Source organism: Anabrus simplex, chromosome 6 (genome assembly GCF_040414725.1).
Source record: "Anabrus simplex isolate iqAnaSimp1 chromosome 6, ASM4041472v1, whole genome shotgun sequence".
NCBI lineage: Eukaryota > Metazoa > Arthropoda > Insecta > Orthoptera > Tettigoniidae > Anabrus > Anabrus simplex.
In genome coordinates, this window is record NC_090270.1 from 13,486,125 (window position 1) to 13,513,083 (window position 26,959).

A 26,959-nucleotide genomic window follows, 5' to 3' on the forward strand; every position below is an offset into this window, starting at 1 on the left:
CTACTGTCAGTATCTTATTCACCAGTACTCTTGTCTCCTACTGTCAGTATCTTATTCACCAGTACTCTTGCCTGCTACTGTCAGTATCTTATTCACCAGTACTCTTGTCTGCTACTGTCAGTATCTTATTCACCAGTACTCTTGTCTCCTACTGTCAGTATCTTATTCACCAGTACTCTTGTCTGCTACTGTCAATATCTTATTCACCAGTACTCTTGTCTCCTACTGTCAGTATCTTATTCACCAGTACTCTTGTCTGCTACTGTCAATATCTTATTCACCAGTACTCTTGTCTCCAACTGTCAGTATCTTATTCACCAGTACTCTTGTCTGCTACTGTCAATATCTTATTCACCAGTACTCTTGTCTCCTACTGTCAGTATCTTATTCACCACTACTCTTGTCTCCTACTGTCAATATCTTATTCACCAGTACTCTTGTCTCCTACTGTCAGTATCTTATTCACCAGTACTCTTGCCTGCTACTGTCAATATCTTATTCACCAGTACTCTTGTCTCCTACTGTCAATATCTTATTCACCAGTACTCATGTCTCCTACTGTCAGTATCTTATTCACCAGTACTCTTGTCTGCTACTGTCAATATCTTATTCACCAGTACTCTTGTCTCCTACTGTCAGTATCTTATTCACCAGTACTCTTGTCTCCTACTGTCAATATCTTATTCACCAGTACTCTTGTCTGCTACTGTCAATATCTTATTCACCAGTACTCTTGTCTCCTACTGTCAGTATCTTATTCACCAGTACTCTTGCCTGCTACTGTCAATATCTTATTCACCAGTACTCTTGTCTGCTACTGTCAATATCTTATTCACCAGTACTCTTGTCTCCTACTGTCAGTATCATCACCAGTACTCTTGTCTCCTACTGTCAGTATCATTATCGCCAGTGCTCTTGTCTCCTACTGCCAGTATCATTATCACCAGTACTCTTGTCTCCTACTGTCAGTATCATTATCACCAGTACTCTTGCCTGCTACTGTCAGTATCTTATTCACCAGTACTCTTGCCTGCTACTGTCAGTATCTTATTCACCAGTACTCTTGTCTGCTACTGTCAGTATCATTATCGCCAGTACTCTTGTCTCCTACTGTCAGTATCATTATCGCCAGTACTCTTGTCTCCTACTGTCAGTATCATTATTGCCAGAATCTGCAGGGAAACAAACTTAAACCTAACCAGCATTATATAGACTTACATGAACCTATTGTTAGTCACGAAAAATTGTGTGATGAGGTGTATGATATTTCTAACATTCTTCAGTGGGATGAAAATCTTCAAATCAATCAACCTCAGTTAGGTAACATAACAAAAGTTGAGCCCATTGGAGTAAATTTGATTGTTGAAGGAAAGCCATTTAACTTTGAGTAGACTCTGGTGCTTGTGTGTCTGTTGTTGCTGAAAAGTTTTATAAGGCTAACTTAAGTCATGTAACATTAATTCCCACAGACTTAGTTTTAAATTCTTACACCAATGAGAAAATCACGCCTGTGGGTAAGTTAGAAGTAAATGTTAAATATCAGTCCTTGGAAAAGAGTTTAGTTTTGCATGTTATTAGTAATGGATCTAATCCTCTCATGGGGCGTGATTGGATAAAAGAGCTCCAAGTTGTTATAAGCATTCCCAGCAGTGTAAACAACATAAACTTATTGAATGTTAAAACCAATGCAGAATCTAAATTAGTGCAAAACTTATTTAAGGAATTTCCAGAAGTATTCACTAGTAAATTAGGCTGTTTTAAAGGAGATCCAGTAAAACTAAACCTTAAGCCAAATGCATTACCTAAGTACCACAAACCTAGGTCAATACCTTATTCTTTAAGAGAAAAGATTGAACAAGAATTGCAAAGTTTAGTGGATGAGGAAATTCTTTCCCCAGTATCCTCAAGTGAATGGGCCAATCCGATTGTGCCGGTATTAAAAAAGAATGGTAGAATCCGTATTTGCGGAGATTTTAAGGTCACTTTAAACCCCTTTCTAGAAGTAGATAGACACCCACCGCCTACAATTGAAGACATCTTTGTTGTCTTACAAAAAGGGGATAAGTTTTCTAAAATGGATCTGTCATCAGCTTACATGCAGTTGTTGTTAGCGGAAGAAAGTAAACAACTATGTACTATAAGTACACATAAAGGGTTATTTGCTTACAACCGTCTTTGTTATGTACCGGTTTCGGCCTATGTTGGCCATCATCAGCTAGCACACAAATTTACAGTCATTAGACAAAATTACAAAGATGTTACGTTAGAGCATCCGGATGTGTACTGAAAAATGGAAATAAAATATATTGCAGTATGTTGCGTTAAAATATCTCTGATTAAAAGTGGTGATGATTATAATAAACTAAAACCTATTGATTGAGCATGGACATGAGTACATAAACACATTAAAATATATATGCCACATCATAAGACACTAAAAAATATAGCACATTGAACACATTAAAACATGGTATATTTTAAAAACGTCTATTAAAATTTGAGTTCAAGTTGCGTTGCATTCATTCTTCAATCCTCTTGTAGTTCTTGTGTTGATTAAGTTGTATTAGGTGAATATCGAGAATGTTCTATGGCTGATATACTTTGTATTGGTATGCTATAAGAACTCTTGTCATTAAAATTTGAAAGTTGAGTACTGTGCAATTCAACTGTTGATATAGTCCAGTAAGATTTATATATACAGCGAGATAGGGTTTGATTTTGGAGCAGTTGGTGGTGACACCTCTCTCGTCTATGCACGTTATATGGTTGTTATCTCTAAAGAAAAGCTAATATGAGTATAGCGTATGTATGAAGGAATGCCTGGATGTATGTGTGAAATGAAAAAGTACTTACTGTTGTTGCTGTGGAGGTTGTGTACCGATATCTTTGGAGATTTGTTGTGTTCTGCTGCGAGTACGTCTGGGGTTCATGTTAGCTGTGTGGAGGGATGTTGGTGGAGGGGATGGAGGAGTGGCCATTGTGAAGGTAGGGGCGGGGTTAGGTTTGTGATTCGTCGGTTTGTTATGACGTGTGTTTACTAATTTGAGATAGTCATTTTTTATTGCAGGAATGACTTTGTCAAAGATGATACTGGTTTTCTCTGTAATGTCGTTAATGTTATGATTGGGGTTAGCGTATTGATCCAAAGAAATGTAGAAATCTTCGGTTATGTTGAGCAGGGGGCCCTTAGAGTTTATGTTTAATATCATCATGTCATTATTGATGTCTGTGAAATTGTGCTTAGATTCTTCTACATGTTGGCCTATTGATGAGAAATGGTTGTGCTTTACTGCATTTACATGTTCATTATAACGGACGGTGAAGTTTCTACCTGTACGTCCAATGTAGCTTGTGTCACAGTTGTTGCATTTGATGCGGTAGACACCTGATTGGTTGTATTTATTATTATTATTATTGACCGTTTTGGTGTTGTGTATAGTGTTGGTGCTGTTGTGTGTGGTTTTGAATGATATTTTAAGGTTGTGCTTCTTAAAGATATTATAGTATATATATTGGTGTTGTTGAAGGTAAATAGGACATAATCTTTTTCGGTTTGGCTGTTTTGATTAATTTAGTTTAAGGTTGGGATTTTATTTTGTGAATGATTTTGTTGACCATTTCTTTGCTGTATCCATTGTATTTGGCTATGTCGTGGATTAATTTAAATTCATTATTTCGATCTTCTATTGTCATTGGGATATTGAAAGCTCTATGTATCATACTATAATAGGCTGCTCTTTTATGAGCGTTAGGATGGACGGGGTCATTTTTATGGTATTTAAAGTATGTGTGGGTTTCCTATAGATCTTGTAAGATAAGTGAGTGTCATGCCTGGTTATTGTTAAGTCCAAGTAATTTAAGGTACGGTTATTTTCTGTTTCTTTAGTGAATTTAATTTGGGGGTCTAAATTGTTAAGTTTGTCTAGTATAGTATCTGCATCAGCGAATCTATTATCTATAATTACGAAGATATCGTCGACAAATCTACACCAAAAATATATATTATCTATTTTATTAATTGACGTGTATTCTAGGTAGTCGATATATATTTCTGCTAATATTCCGGAAGCAGGAGATCCCATAGGTAATCCTTGTTGCTGATATATGGTATCATGAAATTTGAAGTAGTAATTTAAGCAGAATCACGAATTCTTCTATTTCTAAGGTGCTCAAGTTACTATGTTTTTTTTAGGTTAGATTCAATTATTTTGACTGTTTGTTTAATAGGAATGTTAGGGTACATGTTTGTTATATCAAATGAAGTAAGGGTATGATGTTTTTCGATCTTTAGTTCTTTGGTTCTGTTGCAAAAATCTATTGAGTTTTGTATTGTTTTGTTTGCTAAAAATGAATAGTGCTGTTTCAAAAACTTCTGAATGAATTGTGATAACTTATAGGTTGGACCAGCTTTATAGTTTATAATCGGTCTCATGGGTACATTTTCTTTGTGTATTTTAGGGTAGGCCCTTGCGGATGGTAATTGGGGGTTCATAGTTATAAGTTTAGCAGATTCTGTTTCGGTGAGAATAAAGTGTGTGTTCTTGAGTAGATTTTTTAAATTCCTTTGTATATTATTGGTTGGATCTCGGCGTTTAATTGAAAAACGTGTTGTCCTGGAAACATTCTTTAGTCTTTGTTATGTATTCATTCTTATCCATAATGACCGTAGTGTTGCCTTTGTCGGCTTTTGTTATTAGTAGATTGTTCTGTTTTATTTTGTTTTTGAGTGTGTTTAGGTTCGATTTATTGGTGGTATTCATGTTTAGGTTATCATTGTGAACATTGTTGATATATTGCGGGATTTTTCTACTGATTTCGTGTCTAACTTCGTCTCGTATATCGTACGGAACAAGGATTACCTATGGGATCTCCTGCTTCCGGAATATTAGCAGAAATATATATCGACCACTTAGAACACACGTCAATTAATAAAATAGATAATATATATTTTTGGTGTAGATTTGTCGACGATATCTTCGTAATTATAGATAATAGATTCGCTGATGCAGATACTATACTAGACAAACTTAACAATTTAGACCCCCAAATTAAATTCACTAAAGAAACAGAAAATAACCGTACCTTAAATTACTTGGACTTAACAATAACCAGGCATGACACTCACTTATCTTACAAGATCTATAGGAAACCCACACATACTTTAAATACCATAAAAATGACCCCGTCCATCCTAACGCTCATAAAAGAGCAGCCCATTATAGTATGATACATAGAGCTTTCAATATCCCAATGACAATAGAAGATCGAAATAATGAATTAAAATTAATCCACGACATAGCCAAATACAATGGATACAGCAAAGAAATGGTCAACAAAATCATTCACAAAATAAAATCCCAACCTTAAACTTATGGAGTCTTGGTTGTAGGCAGCTCCACATCGTTCATAAATAAACCAGTCCTCATGGATAATAAGATTTATTTACACCACACACAGTTTTAGTACACCTTTGCATGTGAGATAGGTTACACTGATTACACCAACAAGACACAAACAGGCGTGATGCTCATGCTCACTCCACGCAGCCGAATGACGCTAGTTTTGCAAGCTATACCCTGATGCAATGTTGCATCGTGCACAAGGGTGCGTTCTGTATGTGGGGCGAGTTCATTCTTCCTGATGCCGCCACATCACCCCCCCACGGAGAAGGAAAGTTCACAAATCGAATGGACGGGCAAAGCGAACTCTGCGTCCTGATCGTGTTGTGTACTTTCTGGGTGGTGATGACGCATCAGGTAAGTCAGGTGTAAAAGAAGTGCTAGGTTGACTGGATGAAATGGGGGTAGCAGATGTGTCAGGTGTGTTGGTGCGGGTAGGAACAGCAAGGTTTGTTTCTATGTATGCAGGTTTCACACGGTCTGTACTCACTACTACTTCCTTGTTTCCGATCATTAGCGTCAAAGTCTTCTCATTACGGCTGACTACAGGGTAAGGACCAGAGTATGGGGGTTGCAAGGGAGGCTTCACATGATCAACTCTCAGGAAAACATGGGAGGCAGTTGCCAAGTCTTTGAAGACGAATATTTTCTCTTGACTATGGCGGGAGGCAGGAACATGTCTTAGTTCGGCCATTACCTTCCTTAGGTGATTTACAAAATCCGCAGGGTCAAGTGGAGTAGGAGAACTGGGCGAAGAAGTAACCATTTCTCCAGGGAGGCGTAGAGGCTCCCCAAAAACTAGTTCGGCGGGGGAAGCTTTCAGATCTTCCTTTAGAACCGCACGCATGCCAAGTAACACTAGGGGTAAGGCTTTTATCCACGTTGCACTATGACACATCAGAGAAGCTTTTAGCTGTCTATGAAGACGCTCCACCATACCGTTAGCGGATGGGTGGTAGCTGGTTGTACGGATTTTTGTTGTACCAAATTGTGTCATAAGTCTGCGAAAGAGTGTAGACTCGAATTGTCTTCCTTGGTCAGTAGTTATACGAGTTGGGAGACCAAATCGGGAGATCCAACCGCTTATTAGCGTATCGGCTGTTTCTTCAGCAGTGATGCTGCGCATCGGCCATGCTTCTGGCCAGCGAGTAAATCTGTCAACAGCAGTGAGGATATAATTATAGCCTTCGCAGACAGGCAGTGGACCAACAATATCCAAGTGAATGTGGCTGAAACGGCCTGTGGGTGCTCCGAAATTCCCCAAAGGAGATATATTATGCCTCGTCACTTTATTGCGTTGACAGGACAAACAAGCACGAGTCCAGGCACGAGTGTCTTTTTGAATAGATGGCCAAACAAATCTATCTGAGACTAGACGAGAGGTGGCTCGAATACCTGGGTGGCTTAAGTTATGGAGCTTGTCAAAGAACGTGCGTCGAAAAGGAAGTGTCAGGAACGGACGAGGTTTTCCTGTTGATGTATCGCATACAATGGTAGTCGTGGTGCCCGGAAGGGTTACTTTTTCTAATGTCAGCGACGTACCACCATGCAATAAGGCTTTGAGTTCGTCATCGTCCGCTTGGGATCGAGCCAGCGCAGCGTAGTCATCTTCTAGTGAGATGGCTTCAACACGAGACATTGTATCAGCGACAACGTTATCTGCTCCCTTTATATGCTGAATATCAGTTGTGAACTGGGATATGAAGGACAGCTGATTTAGTTGGGCTGGGGGTAGTTTTTCTCTGCGTTGAGAAAATGCATAAAGCAGAGGCTTGTGGTCCGTATATATGGTGCAGTGTTGTGCTTCCAGTATATAGCGGAAATGCTGGACAGCCTCGTACACAGCTAACAGTTCCCTGTAATAGGCCGGCCACGTTGTTTGACGCGCTGAAAGCTTCTTACTGAAAAATGCTAGGGGCTGCCAATGGTGTCCAACTTTCTGTTGCAAACACGCTCCAACTTGAGTATTTTATGCATCGCTAAAGAGACCTAGAGGCGCATCTGGCAATGGATGAGCGAGTTGAGTGGTTTGCGCTAGGCTTTCTTTGCATTCGTGGAAAGCACGTTGCAATTCTGGACTCCAGGGGACAGGTTTAGAACCCTTAAGCTTAGAATTGGCTAGGACGTTCACCAACGGCGCCTGCAATTCAGCCGCATGTGGTAGGAAACGTCTGTAGAAGTTGACCATGCCCAGGAACCGGCGGAGGCCCTGGACAGTCTTCGGTAGAGGGTATTCCAAGAGAGACTGGATTCTCTCTGGTGGAGGTTTTGTACCGTCCTTTGAGAGCCGATAGCCCAGGAAGGTTACCTCACTTGCACCTAATACGCACTTGGATGGATTTATGACTACACCGTAATCAGCTAATCTCTGGAAAAGTATGCGGAGATGGTGCATATGTTCTTCAGCATCCCGTGAGAACACCAGGATATCGTCGATATACGGGAAACAGAAGTTTAAATCTCTAGTGACCTCATCCATAAAACGCTGGAAAGTTTGTCCAGCATCTCGTAACCCAAACGACATATAGGGAAATTCAAACAGCCCAAAAGGGGTTGTTATGGCTGTTTTGCAAATGTCACTGGGGTGAATTGGAATCTGTTGGTAGGCCTTGATAAGGTCAAATGTACTGAAAATGGTTGACCCAGCAATGTTATGGCAAAAATCTCCTATGTGTCGTACTGGGTAGCGGTCGGGTATTGTTCTTGCGTTCAATGCCCGGTAATCGCCACATGGACGCCATGAGTTGTCCCGCTTAGGTGCAAGGTGCAAGGGTGAGGACCAGGGACTATTAGAAGGTCTCGCTGTACCACACCTTACCATGTCCTCGAATTCTTTCTTCGCTATCTGCAATTTTTGGGGTCCTAGACGACGAGGTCGGCAAGAGACTGGTGGGCCTTCGGTTGTCCTAATGTGATGTACAGTATTGTGTTTAATATCACGTTGGATCCCAGGTGGGCGAGTAATGGACTGAAACTCAGCGAGCAACATGCTGAAAGGTAAGTCGGTGGATACTGCAGCAGTCTTTACGCTGGCCTGTTCGATAGAAGCTACAGATGCCTTAACGTGTAGGCCGGTGGTGCCGTCGAGGAGGCATCTGTTACGGCAGTCAGGGAGTAAGTTATAGTAAGCCAGAAAATCAGAACCAATGATGGCTGTGCTAACATCAGCAATGACAAATTGCCAACGAAAGTCACGACGTAAACCAAGGTTGAGGTTCATGGAAAGGCTACCGTATGTCCTGATTGTAGTACCGTTTGCAGCGCTCAGCTCATACCCAGAAGCTTTGCAAGTGCTTCCCAGAAGCTTACGCGGGAAACAGCAAAGGTCAGATCCGGTGTCAATCAGAAATTTTGCTTTGGTATTCTGATCAAAAATAAATAGACGGCGGCCCGATGTAGAACAGACAGTTGCCGTCTTCACTGGCTGTTCGTTCCGTTTTCCGCCTGCCAGGAACAGGGACTAGTACATTTTACAGCTTTATCTTGGAACTTTTTGTGGTACCAACAAAGCCGGCTCTGTGGAGTAACGGAACGGTCACGGCTTTTAGATCTCCTTTTACTGTGACTCCTACCTCGGGGCTGGTTACGGGCCAGGGCATCGACTTTACGTGTCAATTCCTCCATCTGGGCAGCTAAAGTGTTCGGCGCAGCTGTAGCATGTACGGCCAAGTGGCTATATGGTGGTGTGACAGTAGGTGAAAGTTCCAAGATCTTGTCTGCAAGCTCTGCTATATCAGCTAGAGGCATTAACTGGGCCGCTAATATAGCCTGCAAGTGCTGGGGTAGTCGACGCATGAAAAGTTGTTTTAATATACTTTCGTCATGAAGTGAGCTACCAGCTAATGACTTTAAGTGACGTAAAAATTGTGATGGTTTCCTATCGCCGAGTTCTTCGTCACCAAGAAGTTGGCGAACTCGTTGCTCTTCGGATACGGAAAGACGACGGACTAGTTCAGATTTTAGTTTTTCGTAACGTCCTGTGGTAGGAGGGTTAATGACAATGTCTTCTACCTCGGCTATGACCTTGGTGTCAAGCTGTGAAATTACATTATCAAATTTAGTCTGGTCGGCCGTGATGCCTGCGAGCCTGAATTGAGTCTCAACCTGGGCGAACCAAACAGTTGGTCTGTCATACCAAAACGGTGGTAGCTTTGCAGAGATTTTGGCAACTTGGCCGACATTGCTAGATGTACCATCGGTACCAGTAGACTCATGCTCCTGGAGCCGGGCTAGTAATGCTTCGTTCTGCTCTTGCAAAGGCTTCGTCAAAGCAATAAGTTGTTGGAGTTGGTTCTGCAAGTTGTTATTTTGTTCCTCCAAAGCTTTTAATTGATCCTCCGCCATAATCAAGATGGGTACACAACACAAGGGCAAGGAGAAAAAGAATTCTGAAAATACCGGACAAGGTGACAAAGAAGTAGTCAGAGGTACGATGTGTAGTTGTGTGTGTAAGTGAATGAAGATGTGAGGATGAGCAACACAAGCACAAATTTACAAATGGTTTGAAACAATCTTATAGGTTAGCTGGAAAAGAAATATTATGCAGGTAGGCCTAGCATATGATACGAGATTCACAAACATATAAACTATAAGTTAACAAAATAATCTTGCAGATGTTACACACTGATTTTGGTTATAAATGAAAATATTAAGCATAAACCGTGGGTTCCAATGTCCATTTTAAGTCTTGAGGAATGTCCATATAATGAAACTGTATGTTATACCTGTAATGTAACAACTTAGAAACCACTAAAAGGCACGATTACGATTTTTACGATATATATATATATATATATATATATATATATATATATATATATATATATATATATATATATCGTACAACAATTCAAGCAGTAGTAATGCATGTGAAGTAGGTTATTTTAAAGTAATTTTACTTATTTGAACAGCAAATAAGGTAGGCCTATGTTGTGGAGTAGTCTGTATCTTAGGCCTTAATTAGCAAAAAGAGAAAGAAAATTGCACCGAAGATTGCTGGATTACGTACATCAATTTAACACCAAGAATGTAACTATGGTTAGAAAACTAGGTACTGTCCATTGTAGGCCTATACATTTCTTTGTGATGTCCGTACAACTTCACAACGAATTTATGTTGTGAATAATTTGCAATATTCCGGAACAAGTAAAACGTAGGTTATATACATACAAGTTTTTAGATGATATGTTGCGTTCTTGAAGAGTAGCAGATGCGGCGTATCAAAAAGAAGTGGCGTAAAGTTGCCGCGTGCGGACTGAAGCGATGCGTATCACCGACGGCCGTTAGGATTCTGGCGACTGTTTTTGTCGTTTGTCGAATTGGTTTCATACTCGGAAGAGGTGGTAGTTCCAATGAAGTAAACAGTCTAATGCCTCTTTGAAATAAAGTGTGGTAACATACCGTGATCTGTGGTGAAGCACGTGGTCCAAGATAGGTTATGGTATGAGCGTGTTCTCCATACTCGGGGTCACCATTTATGGAGTCTTGGTTGTAGGCAGCTCCACATCGTTCATAAATAAACCAGCCCTCATGGATAATAAGATTTATTTACACCACACACAGTTTTAGTACACCTTTGCATGTGAGATAGGTTACACTGATTACACCAACAAGACACAAACAGGCGTGATGCTCATGCTCACTCCACGCAGCCGAATGACGCTAGTTTAGCAAGCTATACCCTGATGCAATGTTGCATCGTGCACAAGGGTGCGTTCTGTATGTGGGGCGAGTTCATTCTTCCTGATGCCGCCACAAACTAAATTAATCAAAACAGCCAAACCGAAAAAAGATTATGTCCTATTTACCTTCAACAACACCAATATATATACTATAACTAATATCTTTAAGAAGCACAACCTGAAAATAGCATTCAAAACCACACACAACAGCACCAACACTATACACAACACCAAAACAGTCCATAATAATAATAATAATAAATACAACCAATCAGGTGTCTACCGCATCAAATGTAACAACTGTGACACAAGCTACATTGGACGTACAGGCAGAAACTTCACCGTCCGTTATAATGAACATATAAATGCAGTAAAGCACAACCATTTCTCATCAATAGGCCAACATGTAGAATAATCTAAGCACAATTTCACAGACATCAATAATGACATGATGATATTAAACATAAACTCTAAGGGCCCCCTGCTCAACATAACCGAAGATTTCTACATTTCTTTGGATCAATACGCTAACCCCAATCATAACATTAACGACATTACAGAGAAAACCAGTATCATCTTTGACAAAGTCATTCCTGCAATAAAAAATGACTATCTCAAATTAGTAAACACACGTCATAACAAACCGACGAATCACAAACCTAACCCCGCCCCTACCTTCACAATGGCCACTCCTCCATCCCCTCCACCAACATCCCTCCACACAGCTAACATGAGCCCCAGACGTACTCGCAGCAGAACACAACAAATCTCCAAAGATATCGGTACACAACCTCCACAGCAACAACAGTAAGTACTTTTTCATTTCACACATACATCCAGGCATTCCTTCATACATACGCTATACTCATATCAGCTTTTCTTTACAGATAACAACCATATAACGTGCATAGACGAGAGAGGTGTCACCACCAACTGCTCCAAAATCAAACCCTATCTCGCTGTATATATAAATCTTACTGGACTATATCAACAGTTGAATTGCACAGTACTCAACTTTCAAATTTTAATGACAAGAGTTCTTATAACATACCAATACAAAGTATATCAGCCATAGAACATTCTCGATATTCACCTAATACAACTTAATCAACACAAGAACTACAAGAGGATTGAAGAATGAATGCAACGCAACATGAACTCAAATTTTAATAGACGTTTTTAAAATATACCATGTTTTAATGTGTTCAATGTGCTATATTTTTTAGTGTCTGATGATGTGGCATATATATTTTAATGTGTTTATGTACTCATGTCCATGCTCAATCAATAGGTTTTAGTTTATTATAATCATCACCACTTTTAATCAGAGATATTTTAACGCAACATACTGCAATATATTTTATTTCCATTTTTCAGTACACATCCGGATGCTCTAACGTAACATCTTTGTAATTTTGCCTAAAGACTGTAAATTTGTGTGCTAGCTGATGATGGCCAACATAGGCCGAAACCGGTACTAGTGCAATAATTCATTCACAATAAATGTATTGATCGATGGAACATTTTTCTTGTCTATTACATTGAATCCAATCAATACGGAATATGAAACTGATAAATAATAATTTGTTATGGAATCTCGTCAGCACCAGGTATTTTTCAAAGAGTTATTGAACAAATACTACACGGTATACCTGGTGTGGCCTCATTCCTTGATGATATTATTGTGACAGGAGCAAATACAGCAGAACATTTGTCAAGGTTACGAGAAGTTTGTAAACGCCTAAGTAATCATGGTTTGACTGTTGGTAAAGATACGTGCAAGTTTTTCTGTGACAGTCTGGAATATTTAGGCTATGTCATAAGTAAAGATGGTTTAGCTACGGCCAGTGATAAGGTCAAAGCAGTTGTTGAAGCTCCAATTCCTAAAGATGTTACACAGCGTAAAGGATTTCTCGGTCTTGTGAACTACCATGCTAAATTTATTCCTAATGTAGCTACTGTTCTTACACCTTTGTACCAGCTACTTAGAAAAGATACAGATTTTCACTGGAATTCAGCCTGTCAAAAATCTTTTGAATTAGTCAAAGAAAAATTAGTTTTAGCTCAGGTACTAGCACATTACAACCCTAACTTACCACTTAAGTTGTCATGCGACGCATCACCTTATGGCATTGCAAGTGTTTTAAGTATAATAGAACAAGATGGTACTGAGAGACCACTTTCTTTTGCAGGTAGAGTCTTAAACTCAGCTGAAAGAAACTACTCCCAAATTGATAAAGAAGCCTTGAGCATTGTGTATGGTGTAAAGAAGTTTAATCAATATTTATGGGGAAGACATTTTACTCTGTGTACAGATCATAAACCGCTTCTAACAATTTTTGGTCCTAAAAAAGGTTTACCAGCCTTTGCAGCAGGTAGATTACAACGCTATGCATTGTTTCTCTCAGGTTATGACTATGACATTCAATGCCATGGCAATGCAGATGGCTTATCTAGGCTACCTGTATCAGCCAATCAGATCGAGGACATTGATGTTAGTGTGGAGTACATAGGTAGTTATTTACAATGCATAATGGAATCTGATGTTCCCATTAACTTTAATGATGTACGTATTGAAACTCAAAAAGACCAGGAGTTAAACAAAATCCTTGGTTATGTGTTGTATGGATGGCCTACTACGCCAGATCCAACTTTAAGCCACTTTGTTAAAAGGCAAGCTGAACTAACTGTAGAACAAGGAATTTTGATGTGGGGCTTCAGAGTTGTAATTCCAAGGTCCTTAAGAAAGTCCTTGTTAAATGAATTACACAGTGGACACCTTGGAGTAGTTAAAATGAAATCATTAGCTAGATCGTACTTATGGTGGCCTTGAATTGATCAGGACATCGAAGCCGTAGCTAGCAGTTGCTCAGCGTGTCTTGCCCAGAGAGACAGTCCTAATAGAAGTTCACTCCATGTATAGGAATTTCCACCCAAGGTATGGCAAAGACTTCATGTAGTTTTTTTAGGTCCTTTTAAAGGCAAAATGTATTTGATTGTGATGGACGCTCATAGCAAATGGTTGGAAATTGAAACTGTTAACTCACTTCAGCTAAGGAAGTCATTGAGAAATTACGTCCTATGTTTTGTAGATTTGGTCTTCCTGAACTCATTGTGAGTGATAATGGCCCTCCCTTTTCTTCTGATGAATTTTCTCGATTTTTGAAAGAAAACGGGATAAGGCAAACCTTGATAGCACCATATCATCCAGCTTCTAATGGACAGGCTGAGAATGCAGTTAAAATTGTGAAAAAACGCTTAAAATGTGCAATTTTTGAACGTGAAGATGTAAATTTAGCTTTAAGTATATTTCTAATAGCTTATCGTAACGCTGTATATAGCACTACTAATGAAACTCCTGCTACACTTATGTTTAATCGTCCTTTGAGAACTAGATTGGATTTAATCAGACCTAATTTGCAGAAAACTGTAGTAAATAAACAGGACAAACAAATAACTAATCCAAGAGGTAGTCACACTAGGCAATTAACTATAGGACAACCAGTGTTAGCTAAAGACTACAGAGGAAGAGATAAATGGGTAGAAGGTAGAATCATGCATAGACTAGGCCCAGTTACATATTTGATTCAAGTCGAGTCTGGATTGAATTGGAAAAGACATATAGACCAGCTAGTAGGATTACAGTCAGGCCCAGTTGTTGTTAGCTCTGAGCGAGGAACGTCACAGTTCGTTGACCTGCCCTCACGACCCGCTCCTTTGCTTACACCAGCCTCTGAGTGTCAACAAAGTTCTCCTACTTCTCGCTCCTCTCCCCCTTCAAAACCTGTCTCATCACCGCGTCATAGCCCAGTAGCAGCTAGCAGACGATCTCTGCAACCCGCACAGCTAACTGTTACGTCACCTGTCGCAACGAGACGTTATCCACTTCGAGATAGGAAAGATTCAATCCAGAGTCGAGTGACCTACTCACTCTTTTGTATTTTTGTATAGTACTGTATAGCAAGGTATATGTTAATTTGAGTTTTCAATTGTATGGTTGTTGGTTTCATTATATAATCACTTTTTGTTTGTGGCATATATTGGTGTGTTTTGTGTCCTCCAATCAAGATTATGGTATTACCTATGTTTTGTTGTTGTTAAAAAACTTAAGGAGGAAGGAATGTAATATATTCAGTTAAGTGTTCATATTACTTCTAGAAAATACGAATGTAACCTTGCGAGTACAAACAGCTGTAATAGTGTATTACCAGCGCAGGCTGGAGCGTTGTATACGTCATAAGTCATGTGGTTCTATAAAGCACCGCACTGGCTACTCCCCTCTAGCCCACCCCCAGCCGCAGCCTTCCCTCTATCTCCTGTCAGTCTTGTATCGTCAGTCGTTAGTCGTGAATTGTCTGTCTTGAGTTGGCAGTTGTGTCGGGGGTCGTGACAAGTAATGTAACCTGCACCTACTTCAGTCCGTTCCTTACCCGATGTGGCATTTAAACGTTAAGTGTGCTTCTACTGATTGTCTACCCCAAGGTGTTCCAGATGTAAAACTCTTGTCCCCTACAGTCAGTATATTTATCACCAGTACTCTTGTGTTCCACTGTCAGTATCTTAATCACCAGTACTCTTGTCTGCTACTGTCAGTATCTTAATCACCAGTACTCTTGTCTGCTACTGTCAGTAACTTAATCACCAGTACTCTTGCCTGCTACTGTCAGTATATTAATCACCAGTACTCTTGTGTTCCACTGTCAGTATCTTAATCACCAGCACCCTTGCCTGTAACTGTCAGTATCTTAATCACCAGTACTCTTGCCTGCTACAGTCAGTATCCTTATCACCAGTACTCTTGTGTTCCACTGTCAGTATCTTAATCACCAGTACTCTTGTCTGCTACTGTCAGTAACTTAATCACCAGCACCCTTGCCTGTAACTGTCAGTATCTTAATCACCAGTACTCTTGTGTTCCAATGTCAGTATCTTAATCACCAATGCTCTTGTCTCCTACTCTCAGTATCTTTATCACCAGTACTCTTGACTATACCGTCAGTTTCTTTATTAATGTCAATCTTGTCCCATACTGTCAGTATCTATATCAGCAGTACCGTTATTTGCTACTATCAGTATCTTTATCACCAGTACTCTTGTCTGCTACTGTCAGTATATTAATCACCAGTACTCTTGTGTTCCACTGTCAGTATCTTAATCACCAGCACCCTTGCCTGTAACTGTCAGTATCTTAATCACCAGTACTCTTGCCTGCTACAGTCAGTATCCTTATCACCAGTACTCTTGTGTTCCACTGTCAGTATCTTAATCACCAGTACTCTTGTCTGCTACTGTCAGTAACTTAATCACCAGCACCCTTGCCTGTAACTGTCAGTATCTTAATCACCAGTACTCTTGTGTTCCAATGTCAGTATCTTAATCACCAATGCTCTTGTCTCCTACTCTCAGTATCTTTATCACCAGTACTCTTGACTATACCGTCAGTTTCTTTATTAATGTCAATCTTGTCCCATACTGTCAGTATCTATATCAGCAGTACCGTTATTTGCTACTATCAGTATCTTTATCACCAGTACTCTTGTGTTCCAATGTCAGTATCTTAATCACCAATGCTCTTGTCTCCTACTCTCAGTATCTTTATCACCAGTACTCTTGACTATACCGTCAGTTTCTTTATTAATGTCAATCTTGTCCCATACTGTCAGTATCTATATCAGCAGTACCGTTATTTGCTACTATCAGTATCTTTATCACCAGTACTCTTGTGTTCCACTGTCAGTATCTTAATCTCCAGTACTCTTGCCTGCTACTGTCAGTGTGTTTATGAAGAATAGTCTTGTCTTCTACTGACAGTATCTTTATCACCAGTACTCTCATCCTATACTGTCAGTATCTTTATAATCAGTACTCTTGTGTTCCACTGTCTGTATCTTAATCTCCAGTACTCTTGCCTGCTACTGTCAGTATATTCATCACCAGTACTCTTGCATGCTACTGTCAGTATCATTATCATCAGTACTCTTGTCTCCTACTCTCAGTATCTTCAGTACTCTTGTCTCCTACTCTCAGTATCTTCAGTACTCTTGTCTCCTACTCTCAGTATCCTTATCACCAGTACTGTTGCCTATACTGTCAGTTTCTTTATTAATGTCAATCTAGTCCCAAACTGTCAATATCTATATCAGCCGTACCATTGTTTGCTACCATCAGTATCTATATCACCAGTATTCTTGTCTCCTACTTGCAGAATCCTTATCTCTAGTACTCTTGTCTCCTACTGTCTGTATCTTTATCTTAAGTACTCTTGTCTGCTACTGTCAGTATCTCAATCACCAGTACTAAAGTCTGCTACTGTCAGTATAACAATCACCAGTACTGTTGTCTCATAATGCCAGCGTCCTTAATGCCAGCACACTTGTCTGCTACTGTCAGTGTGTTTATGAAGAATAGTCTTGTCTTCTACTGACAGTATCTTTATCACCAGTTGTTTTGTCTCTTACTGTCAGTATCTTAATCACCAGTTGTCTTGTCTCTTACTGTCAGTATCTTTACAGCAAATAGTCATGTCTCCTACTGTCAGTATCTTTATCACCAGTAGTCTTGTCTCCTATTGTCAGTATCGTTATTGCCAGTTGTCTTGTCTCCTACAGTCAGTATCTTTATCACCAGTACTATAGCCTGCTACTGTCAGTATCTTTATCACCAGTTTCCTTGTCTCCTATTGTCAGTATCTTTACCACCAGTTGTCTTGTCTCCTACTGTCAGTATCTTTACCGCAAATAGTCTTGTCTCCTATTGTCAGTATAGTTATTACCAGTAGTCTTGTCTCCTACTATCAGTATATTTAACGCCAGTAGTCTTGCCTCCTATTGTGAGTATCTTGATCGCTGGTAGCCTAGTCTCTTTTTCACGAGTACGCTTGTCTCCTACTGTCACTATCTTTATCACTAGTAGTCTGGTCTCCTATTGTCAGTATCTTTATCGCCAGTTGTCTTGTCTCCTGGTGTCAGTATCTTTATCACCAGTAGTCTTGTCCCCTACTCTCTGTATCTTTATCACCAGTAGTCATGTCTCCTACTGTCAGTATCTTTACCTGTAATAGTCTTATCTCCTACTGTCAGTATCTTTATCACCAGTTTCCTTGTCTCCTACTGTCGGTATCTTTATCACCAGTTGTCTTGTCTCTTACTGTCAGTATCGCTACCGCAAATAGTCATGTCCTCTACTGTCAGTATCTTAGTCACTAGTACTCTCTTCTGCTACTGCTAGTATCTAAATAACCAGTACTCATGCATGCTACTGTCAATATCTCAATCACCAGTACTCTTGTCTCCTAATGACAGTATCTTTGTCACCAATACCCTTGCCTGCTACTGTCAGTATCATAACCACCTGTACTCTTGTCTCCTACTGTCAGTATCTTTAACAGAGTACTCCTGTCCTCTACTTTCAGTATCTTTATAACCTGTACTCATGTATGCTAATGTCAGTATCTTTATAACCAATACTCTTGTCTCCTGCCATTAGTATCTTTATTACCAGTACTCTTGTCTCCTGCCATTAGTATCTTTATTACCAGTACTCTTGTCTCCTGCCATTAGTATCTTTATTACCAGTACTCTTGTCTCCTGCCATTAGTATCTTTATTACCAGTACTCTTGTCTCCTGCCATTAGTATCTTTATTACCAGTACTCTTGTCTCCTGCCATTAGTATCTTTATTACCAGTACTCTTGTCTCCTGCCATTAGTATTTTTATTACCAGTACTCTTGTCTCCTGCCATTAGTATCTTTATTACCAGTACTCTTGTCTCCTGCCATTAGTATCTTTATTACCAGTACTCTTGTCTCCTACTGTCAGTATCTTTATCACCAGTAATTTTCTGCTACTATCAGTATCCTTATCACCAGTTCTCCTGCCTGCTACTGTCCGTATCTTTATACCCAGTACTCTTGTCCTCTACTGTCAGTATATTTATAATCTGTAACCTCGTATGCTACTGTCAGTATCTTTATTATTGTCAAACTTATCCTATACTGTCAGTATCTATATCAACAATACTGTTGTCTGCTACTATCAGTATCTATTTCACCAGTATTCTTGTCTCCTTTTTGCAAAATCCTTATCTCTAGTACTCATGTCTACAACTGTCTGTTTCGTGGTCACCAGTACTGTTATCTCCTACTGCCAGCATCCTCATTATCAGTACCTAGGTCTCCTAATGCCAGTATCCTGATCACAAGTAGTCTCATCTCCTACTGTCAATAAATTGTCACCAGTAATCTTGACTCCTACTGCCAGTAACCTCATCACTAATAGTCTTCTTTCCTACTGTCAATAACTTTATCACCAGTACACTTGTCTCCTACTGTCAGTATCTTAATGGCAGGTATCTTGTCTGCTATTATCAGTAAAATGTCACCAGTTGTGTTGTCTCCTAATGTCGGTATCTTTATCTTCAGTACACTTGTCTGCTACTGTCAACATCTTTATGACCAGTACCCTTGCCTGCTACTGTCAGTATCTTAATCACCAGTACTCTTGTCTCCTACTGACAGTATCTTTTCGTCACCAGTAATGTTCAGCTGTAGTCTGCAGTCTGCTACTGTCAGCATCTTTAACCCCAATACTGTTGTCTGCTACTGTCAGTGTGTTTATCAAGAGTAGTTTGTCTCCTAATGTCTGTATCTTTATCACCAGTAGTCTTGTCTCCTTCTGTCGGTATCTTTATCAATAGTAATCTTGTATCCTATTGCCAGTATCCCTGTAGTCTAATCTCCTATTGCCAGTATCTTTATCACTAGTAGTCTTGTCTCCTACTGACAGCATCTTTATCACCAATACTCCTGTCTCCTACTGTCAGTATCTTTATCGCCAGTTGTCTTGTCTCCTCTTGTCAATCTTTATCACCAGTTGTCTTGTCTCCTACTGACAGTATCTTTATCACCAGTTGTCTTGTCTCCTACTGTCAGAATCTTTATTGCCAGTAGTCTTGCGTTCTATTGTCAGTATCTTGATCGCGAGTAATCTTATCTCTTTATCACGAGTACTCTTGTCTCCTAATGTCAGTATCCTTGTCACCAGTATTCTTATCACCTATTTTCAGGATCTTTATCGCCAGTTGTCTTGTCTCTTCTTGTCAGTATCTTTATCACCAGTTGTCTTGTCTCCTACTGATAGTATCTTTATCACCAGTAGTCATGTCTCCTACTGTCATTATCTTTACCGTAAATAGTATTGTTTCCTATTGTCACTAACTTTATAACCAGTTTACTTGTCTCCTACTGTCAGTATATTTATCACTAGTGGTCTCGTCTCCTACCGTTAGTATCTTTATCACCAGTACTCTTGTCTCCTACTGTCAGTATCTTTATCACCAGTAATTTTCTGCTACTATCAGTATCCTTATCACCAGTTCTCCTGCCTGCTACTGTCCGTATCTTTATACCCAGTACTCTTGTCCTCTACTGTCAGTATATTTATAATCTGTAACCTCGTATGCTACTGTCAGTATCTTTATTATTGTCAAACTTATCCTATACTGTCAGTATCTATATCAACAATACTGTTGTCTGCTACTATCAGTATCTATTTCACCAGTATTCTTGTCTCCTTTTTGCAAAATCCTTATCTCTAGTACTCATGTCTACAACTGTCTGTTTCGTGGTCACCAGTACTGTTATCTCCTACTGCCAGCATCCTCATTATCAGTACCTAGGTCTCCTAATGCCAGTATCCTGATCACAAGTAGTCTCATCTCCTACTGTCAATAAATTGTCACCAGTAATCTTGACTCCTACTGCCAGTAACCTCATCACTAATAGTCTTCTTTCCTACTGTCAATAACTTTATCACCAGTACACTTGTCTCCTACTGTCAGTATCTTAATGGCAGGTATCTTGTCTGCTATTATCAGTAAAATGTCACCAGTTGTGTTGTCTCCTAATGTCGGTATCTTTATCTTCAGTACACTTGTCTGCTACTGTCAACATCTTTATGACCAGTACCCTTGCCTGCTACTGTCAGTATCTTAATCACCAGTACTCTTGTCTCCTACTGACAGTATCTTTTTGTCACCAGTAATGTTCAGCTGTAGTCTGCAGTCTGCTACTGTCAGCATCTTTAACCCCAATACTGTTGTCTGCTACTGTCAGTGTGTTTATCAAGAGTAGTTTGTCTCCTAATGTCTGTATCTTTATCACCAGTAGTCTTGTCTCCTTCTGTCGGTATCTTTATCAATAGTAATCTTGTATCCTATTGCCAGTATCCCTGTAGTCTAATCTCCTATTGCCAGTATCTTTATCACTAGTAGTCTTGTCTCCTACTGACAGCATCTTTATCACCAATACTCCTGTCTCCTACTGTCAGTATCTTTATCGCCAGTTGTCTTGTCTCCTCTTGTCAATCTTTATCACCAGTTGTCTTGTCTCCTACTGACAGTATCTTTATCACCAGTTGTCTTGTCTCCTACTGTCAGAATCTTTATTGCCAGTAGTCTTGCGTTCTATTGTCAGTATCTTGATCGCGAGTAATCTTATCTCTTTATCACGAGTACTCTTGTCTCCTAATGTCAGTATCCTTGTCACCAGTATTCTTATCACCTATTTTCAGGATCTTTATCGCCAGTTGTCTTGTCTCTTCTTGTCAGTATCTTTATCACCAGTTGTCTTGTCTCCTACTGATAGTATCTTTATCACCAGTAGTCATGTCTCCTACTGTCATTATCTTTACCGTAAATAGTATTGTTTCCTATTGTCACTAACTTTATAACCAGTTTACTTGTCTCCTACTGTCAGTATATTTATCACTAGTTGTCTCGTCTACCGTTAGTATCTTTATCACCAGTAGTCTTGTCTCCTATTGTCAGTATCTTTATCATCAGTAGTCTTGTCTCCTATTGTCAGTATCTTTATCACTAGTAGTCTTGTCTCCTACAGCCGGTATCTTTACCACAGTAGCCTTGTGTCCTATTGTCAGTATCTTTATCACTAGTTGTTTTGTCTCCTACTGTCAGTATCTTTATCACCAGTAGCCTTATCTCCTACTGTCAGTATCTTTATCACCAGTTGTCTTGTCTGCTATTGTCAGTATCTTTATCCCCATATGTCTTGCCTCCTACTGTCAGTATCATTACCGTAAATCGTCTTGTCTCCTATTGTCCATATATTTATAACCAGTAGTCCTGTCTCCTATTGTCAGTACCTTTATTACCATTTTCTTGTCTCCTACTTTCAGTATCTTTATCACCAGTTGTCTTGTCTCCTATTGACAGTATCTTTACCGTCTGTAGTATTGTCTAGTATTTTCAGTATCTTTATCACCTGTTGTCTTGTCTCCTACTGTCAGTATCTTTATCACGAGTACACTTCTCCGCTACAGTCAGTATCTTTATCACCAGTACTCCTACCTGCTACTGAAAGTATCTTTATAACCAGTACTCTTGCCTGCTACTGTCTGTATGTTTATATCCAGTACTCTTGCCTGCTACTGTCAGTATCCTTTACACCAGTACTCTTCTCTCCTACTGTCAGTATCGTAATCACCAACACTCTTCTCTCCTACTGTCAGTATCATAATCACCAGTACTCTTCTCTCCTACTGTCAGTATCTTAATCACCAGTACTCTTCTCTCCTACTGCTAGTATCTTAATCACCAGTACTCTTCTCTCCTACTGTCAGTATCTTAATCACCAGTACTCTTCTCTCCTACTGCTAGTATCTTAATCACCAGTACTCTTCTCTCCTACTGTCAGTATCTTAATCACCAGTACTCTTCTCTCCTACTGCTAGTATCTTAATCACCAGTACTCTTGTCCTCCACTGTGAGTATCTTCATCACCAGTACTCTTGCCTGCTACTGTCAGTATCTTTATCACCAGTACTCTTGCCTGCTACTATGAGTACCTTTATCACCAGTTTTCTTGCCTCCAACTGTCATTATATTAATCTCCAGTTCTTGTCCTCTACTGTCAGTATCTTTATAATCCGTACTCCTGCCTGCTACTGTCAGTATCTTAATCTCCAGTACTCTTGTCCTCTACTGTCAGTATATTTAGAATCAGTAATCTCGTATGGTACTGTCAGTATCTTTATTATTGTCAATCTCTTCCCATACTGTCAGTATCTATATCAGCAATACTGTTGTCTGCTACTATCAGTATCTATTTCACCAGTATTCTTGTCTCCTACTTGCAGAAACCTTATCACTAGTACTCATGTCTACAACTGTCTGTGTCGTGGTCACCAGTACTGTTATCTCCTACTGCCAGCATCCACATTATCAGTACCTAGGTCTCCTAATGCCAGTATCCTGATCACAAGTAGTCTCATCTCCTACTGTCAATAAATTGTCACCAGTAATCTTGACTCCTACTGCCAGTAACCTCATCACCAATAGTCTTCTCTCCTACTGTCAATAACTTTATCACCAGTACACTTGTCTCCTACTGTCAGTATCTTAATGGCAGGTATCTTGTCTGCTATTATCAGTAAAATGTCACCAGTTGTGTTGTCTCCTAATGTCGGTATCTTTATCTTCAGTACACTTGTCTGCTACTGTCAGTGTGTTTTTCAAAAGTAGTTTGTCTCCTACTCTCAGTATCTTTATCACAGTAGCCTTGTCTCCTATTGTCAGTATCTTTATCACTAGTTGTTTTGTCTCCTACTGTCAATATCTTTATCACCAGTAGCCTTATCTCCTACTGTCAGTATCTTTATCATCAGTTGTCTTGTCTGCTATTGTCAGTATCTTTATCGCCATATGTCTTGCCTCCTACTGTCAGTATCTTTACGGTAAATAGTCTTGTCTCCTATTGTCGATATATTTATAACCAGTAGTCCTGTCTCCTATTGTCAGTCCCCTTATTACCATTATCTTATCTCCTACTGTCAGTGTCTTTATCATCCGTTGTCTTGTCTCCTACTGTCAGTATCTTTACCACCAGTATTCTTCTCTCCTAGTGTCAGTATCTTTATAACCAGTAGTCTTGTCTCCTACTGTCAGTATCTTTATCACCAGTGTTTTTGTCCTATTGTCAGTATCTTTATCACCAGTAGTCTTGCCTCCTACTGTCAGTATCTTTATCACCAGTAGTCTTGTCTCCTACTGTCAGATCTTTATCACCAGCAGTCTTGTCTCCTATTGTCAGTATCTTTATCACTAGTAGTCGTGTCTCCTACTGTCAGTATCTTTATCACCAGTAGTCTTGTCTCCTATTGTCAGTATCTTTATCACTAGTAGTCTTGTCTCCTACTGTCAGTATCTTTATCACCAGTAGTCTTGTCTCCTATTGTCAGTATCTTTATCACCAGTACTCTTGCCTGCTGAAGTCAGTATCTTTATCACTAGTAGTCTTGTCTCCTACTGTCAGTATCTTTATCACCAGTAGTCTTGTCTCCTATTGTCACTATCTTTATCACTAGTATTCTCATGTCCTCATCAATCCCGGTCTGAGCTCGGTTCAGTAGATCCAGTAATTCGTGGCTGCCAGAACCAATATAACTGCTACTCACCAAAAGCACTTGCTCCAGACTGCTCTCTGTTTGTTGTAGCATCCCGTACTTCTCCGACAGCTTCTCCTCCAAACTGAGGCGCTCCAGCTCAGACGATCTAAACTTGTTTCTGAGACATCGCAGTGTAAGCCTCAGTTTTCTAACAATTTCTGTTAACTTTTCGTTCTTTTCTATTTGTTCCCTTGAAGCTGCCCTGTAGCTCCCAATTTCATTATGTAGGTTGGAGAGTTCTTCGTCCAGAAACCTGAAATATCAACAAACATAATCAGCTGGATCATATTGTATTTATGTGACACCATGGAACAAGTACAGGGGGCACTGATCTGGGAGATGTGAAGCTTCCATGGTGTCAAGAATACTGTAATGTATTCAAAACGTTGGCCAACTCTTCACGGTTCATCCTGGAAGAGGTCTTTGTGTGCACGTTTCACCTGTCTCGTTGATCACATAGCAAATTAGATGAGGAGACTGCAGCTACATGGAGAGTGACAGGGGACAACTACATTTTAAAATGACAAAAATGTTAACATTTTCAAAAGTATCTTGTTGGCAGTTTCCTCGACCAAGATTATCGTACACTCTTCATGTCTGTGGCTTCATCATCTAAGTGAAAATATTTGAAAATTAACAAATATTGAACATTTTATAGCATAAATGTCATCACAATTTTTTAAATTGGAAATAGAAGAAAAACACCTATTTGTAGCACTTGTTAGTTTCCAAATGTGAAGCTCTAGTAAGTAACGTGACTTGGGCACTTCTTCTTTGTCATTCGGTAAATCTGGAACACTCCAAATAGGGTATAACGTTATGCGTGTTGCGTATAGTCAGTGGACAAATGGAGTGCACACAGCAGGTACAGGGGCTAGCTTTATTCATAAGAAGTAAAGTATCTTCTCTTCTATCGCGCTTCTGAAGGAAAAACTACTGAAACATAAATTTTAGGCATTCATTCCTGAAGAAATGTATTTTCTTGATGCCTTAAAAACATATTTGCAATATTGAAATGTAATAAGTATTAAGGACTTTCTTTATCTAATAAGAATATGAGTTTAAAGCATACGTTTTGACAGTAATTAAGAGTTTCTTTTCCCTGCAGTTTTACTTCTTCATAAATGTGAGTTTTTATATCTCCTTATAATTTCACGTTGACTCTTGAAGACGATGCCATCACCGTGGGCCCATCGCCGATCATCATGACCATGGAACCATAGGACCACATTTCCCACGATGTCACCACCGACAGTGGAAGTTGCTAGGCCATTCGCTTACGTTTGTCATGTGCAAGTACTTTTAAGAGTGCTAACATGGCTGTGGGAAGTGTGAGAAAGTTCAACTGACTTGATATGACTGACACAGTGTTGCTGATATGGTCAAATATGTTTAGACTGTTTGACTGTCTAAGTAACAAAGTCATATTATAATGTGACATAACTCATGTCTTAATGAAATTAGAACCTCACTTGGAAATAACGAAAAATGTTTCTTCAGTTAAACACTGTTCACTAGTGTGGAAATAGCTTGGCATTGGAGAAATGAGAAGTAGCTCACCGGACACGTGGTCTGTTATTAAACACGCTGTACAGAACATTTCTCAGTTTGTCCAAGTGTTATAGAGTAAGTTGGAGCTACACTCACTGGCTTCCATTTGTAGGGGAAGTTTGAACTAAGGACAACGACTGTCACAAACTTGGCAATGCCCACTGCCACTTTGCTCCCTTTGAAACATGTCTGACACTAGAAAATACGTTATACTTCAATAACTTCGTTCATGAAATTTGGAAGTTTAGATGTTGTACATATTCTGGTTGCTGAGATATAAAACATCTTGTGGAATGATTTACTGGGAGACTTCATTGTGTGCTACAGCTCAGTGAACCTTCAACTAGCATCTCGCACATGGTTTCTGCTACAACATGCATACACAATGACAATTTGATGGCAGATGGATCACGTATACATGGACAAAGAAGAAGAAACAGAAATCCAACAAAGAAAAGAGGGATAACAAGCCATGCCAATCGATCAGAAATGACAATCATTAAGAAATATCATGAACCATAAAATTAAGTGACGATATAGAAGAACTGATATCAAACAAGAAGCTAAACCCATGTAAAAGACATGCCTGGTGGACAACAGAATGTGATATAAAATTCGTCAAAAAGACAGCAGGCACCCACAAAGCAGAAGAAAATGCCATGAAGCACAAACATATCAGACAAATATTCACCGAAATTATCAGGCAAGACACAATTGCAGAAAGATTTCGAGTTTATAGAAGAAAATGATCACAAAACCAATTCTAGAAATTAATATAAAATCTTTGGAAGACAACTACAAAAATATAATGCTGAAAAATAAGGACGGAAAAATGGCAGGTAGTAACAGGGAAACCGCCAAAATGAT

The 26,959-nt window shown here is 39.5% G+C and overlaps 1 protein-coding gene across 1 annotated transcript in view; it reads right to left on the reverse strand.

The window, feature by feature from the left end:
- The window catches only part of l(2)41Ab (lethal (2) 41Ab), a 443,174-nt gene that overhangs the window by 169,969 nt on the left and 246,246 nt on the right, over positions 1–26,959 (reverse strand). Inside the window, exon 5 of the mRNA XM_068228208.1 lies at positions 24,551–24,794. Within this exon, the coding sequence (XP_068084309.1) occupies positions 24,551–24,794 (244 nt within the window). The remainder of the gene's footprint in view (positions 1–24,550; positions 24,795–26,959) is intronic.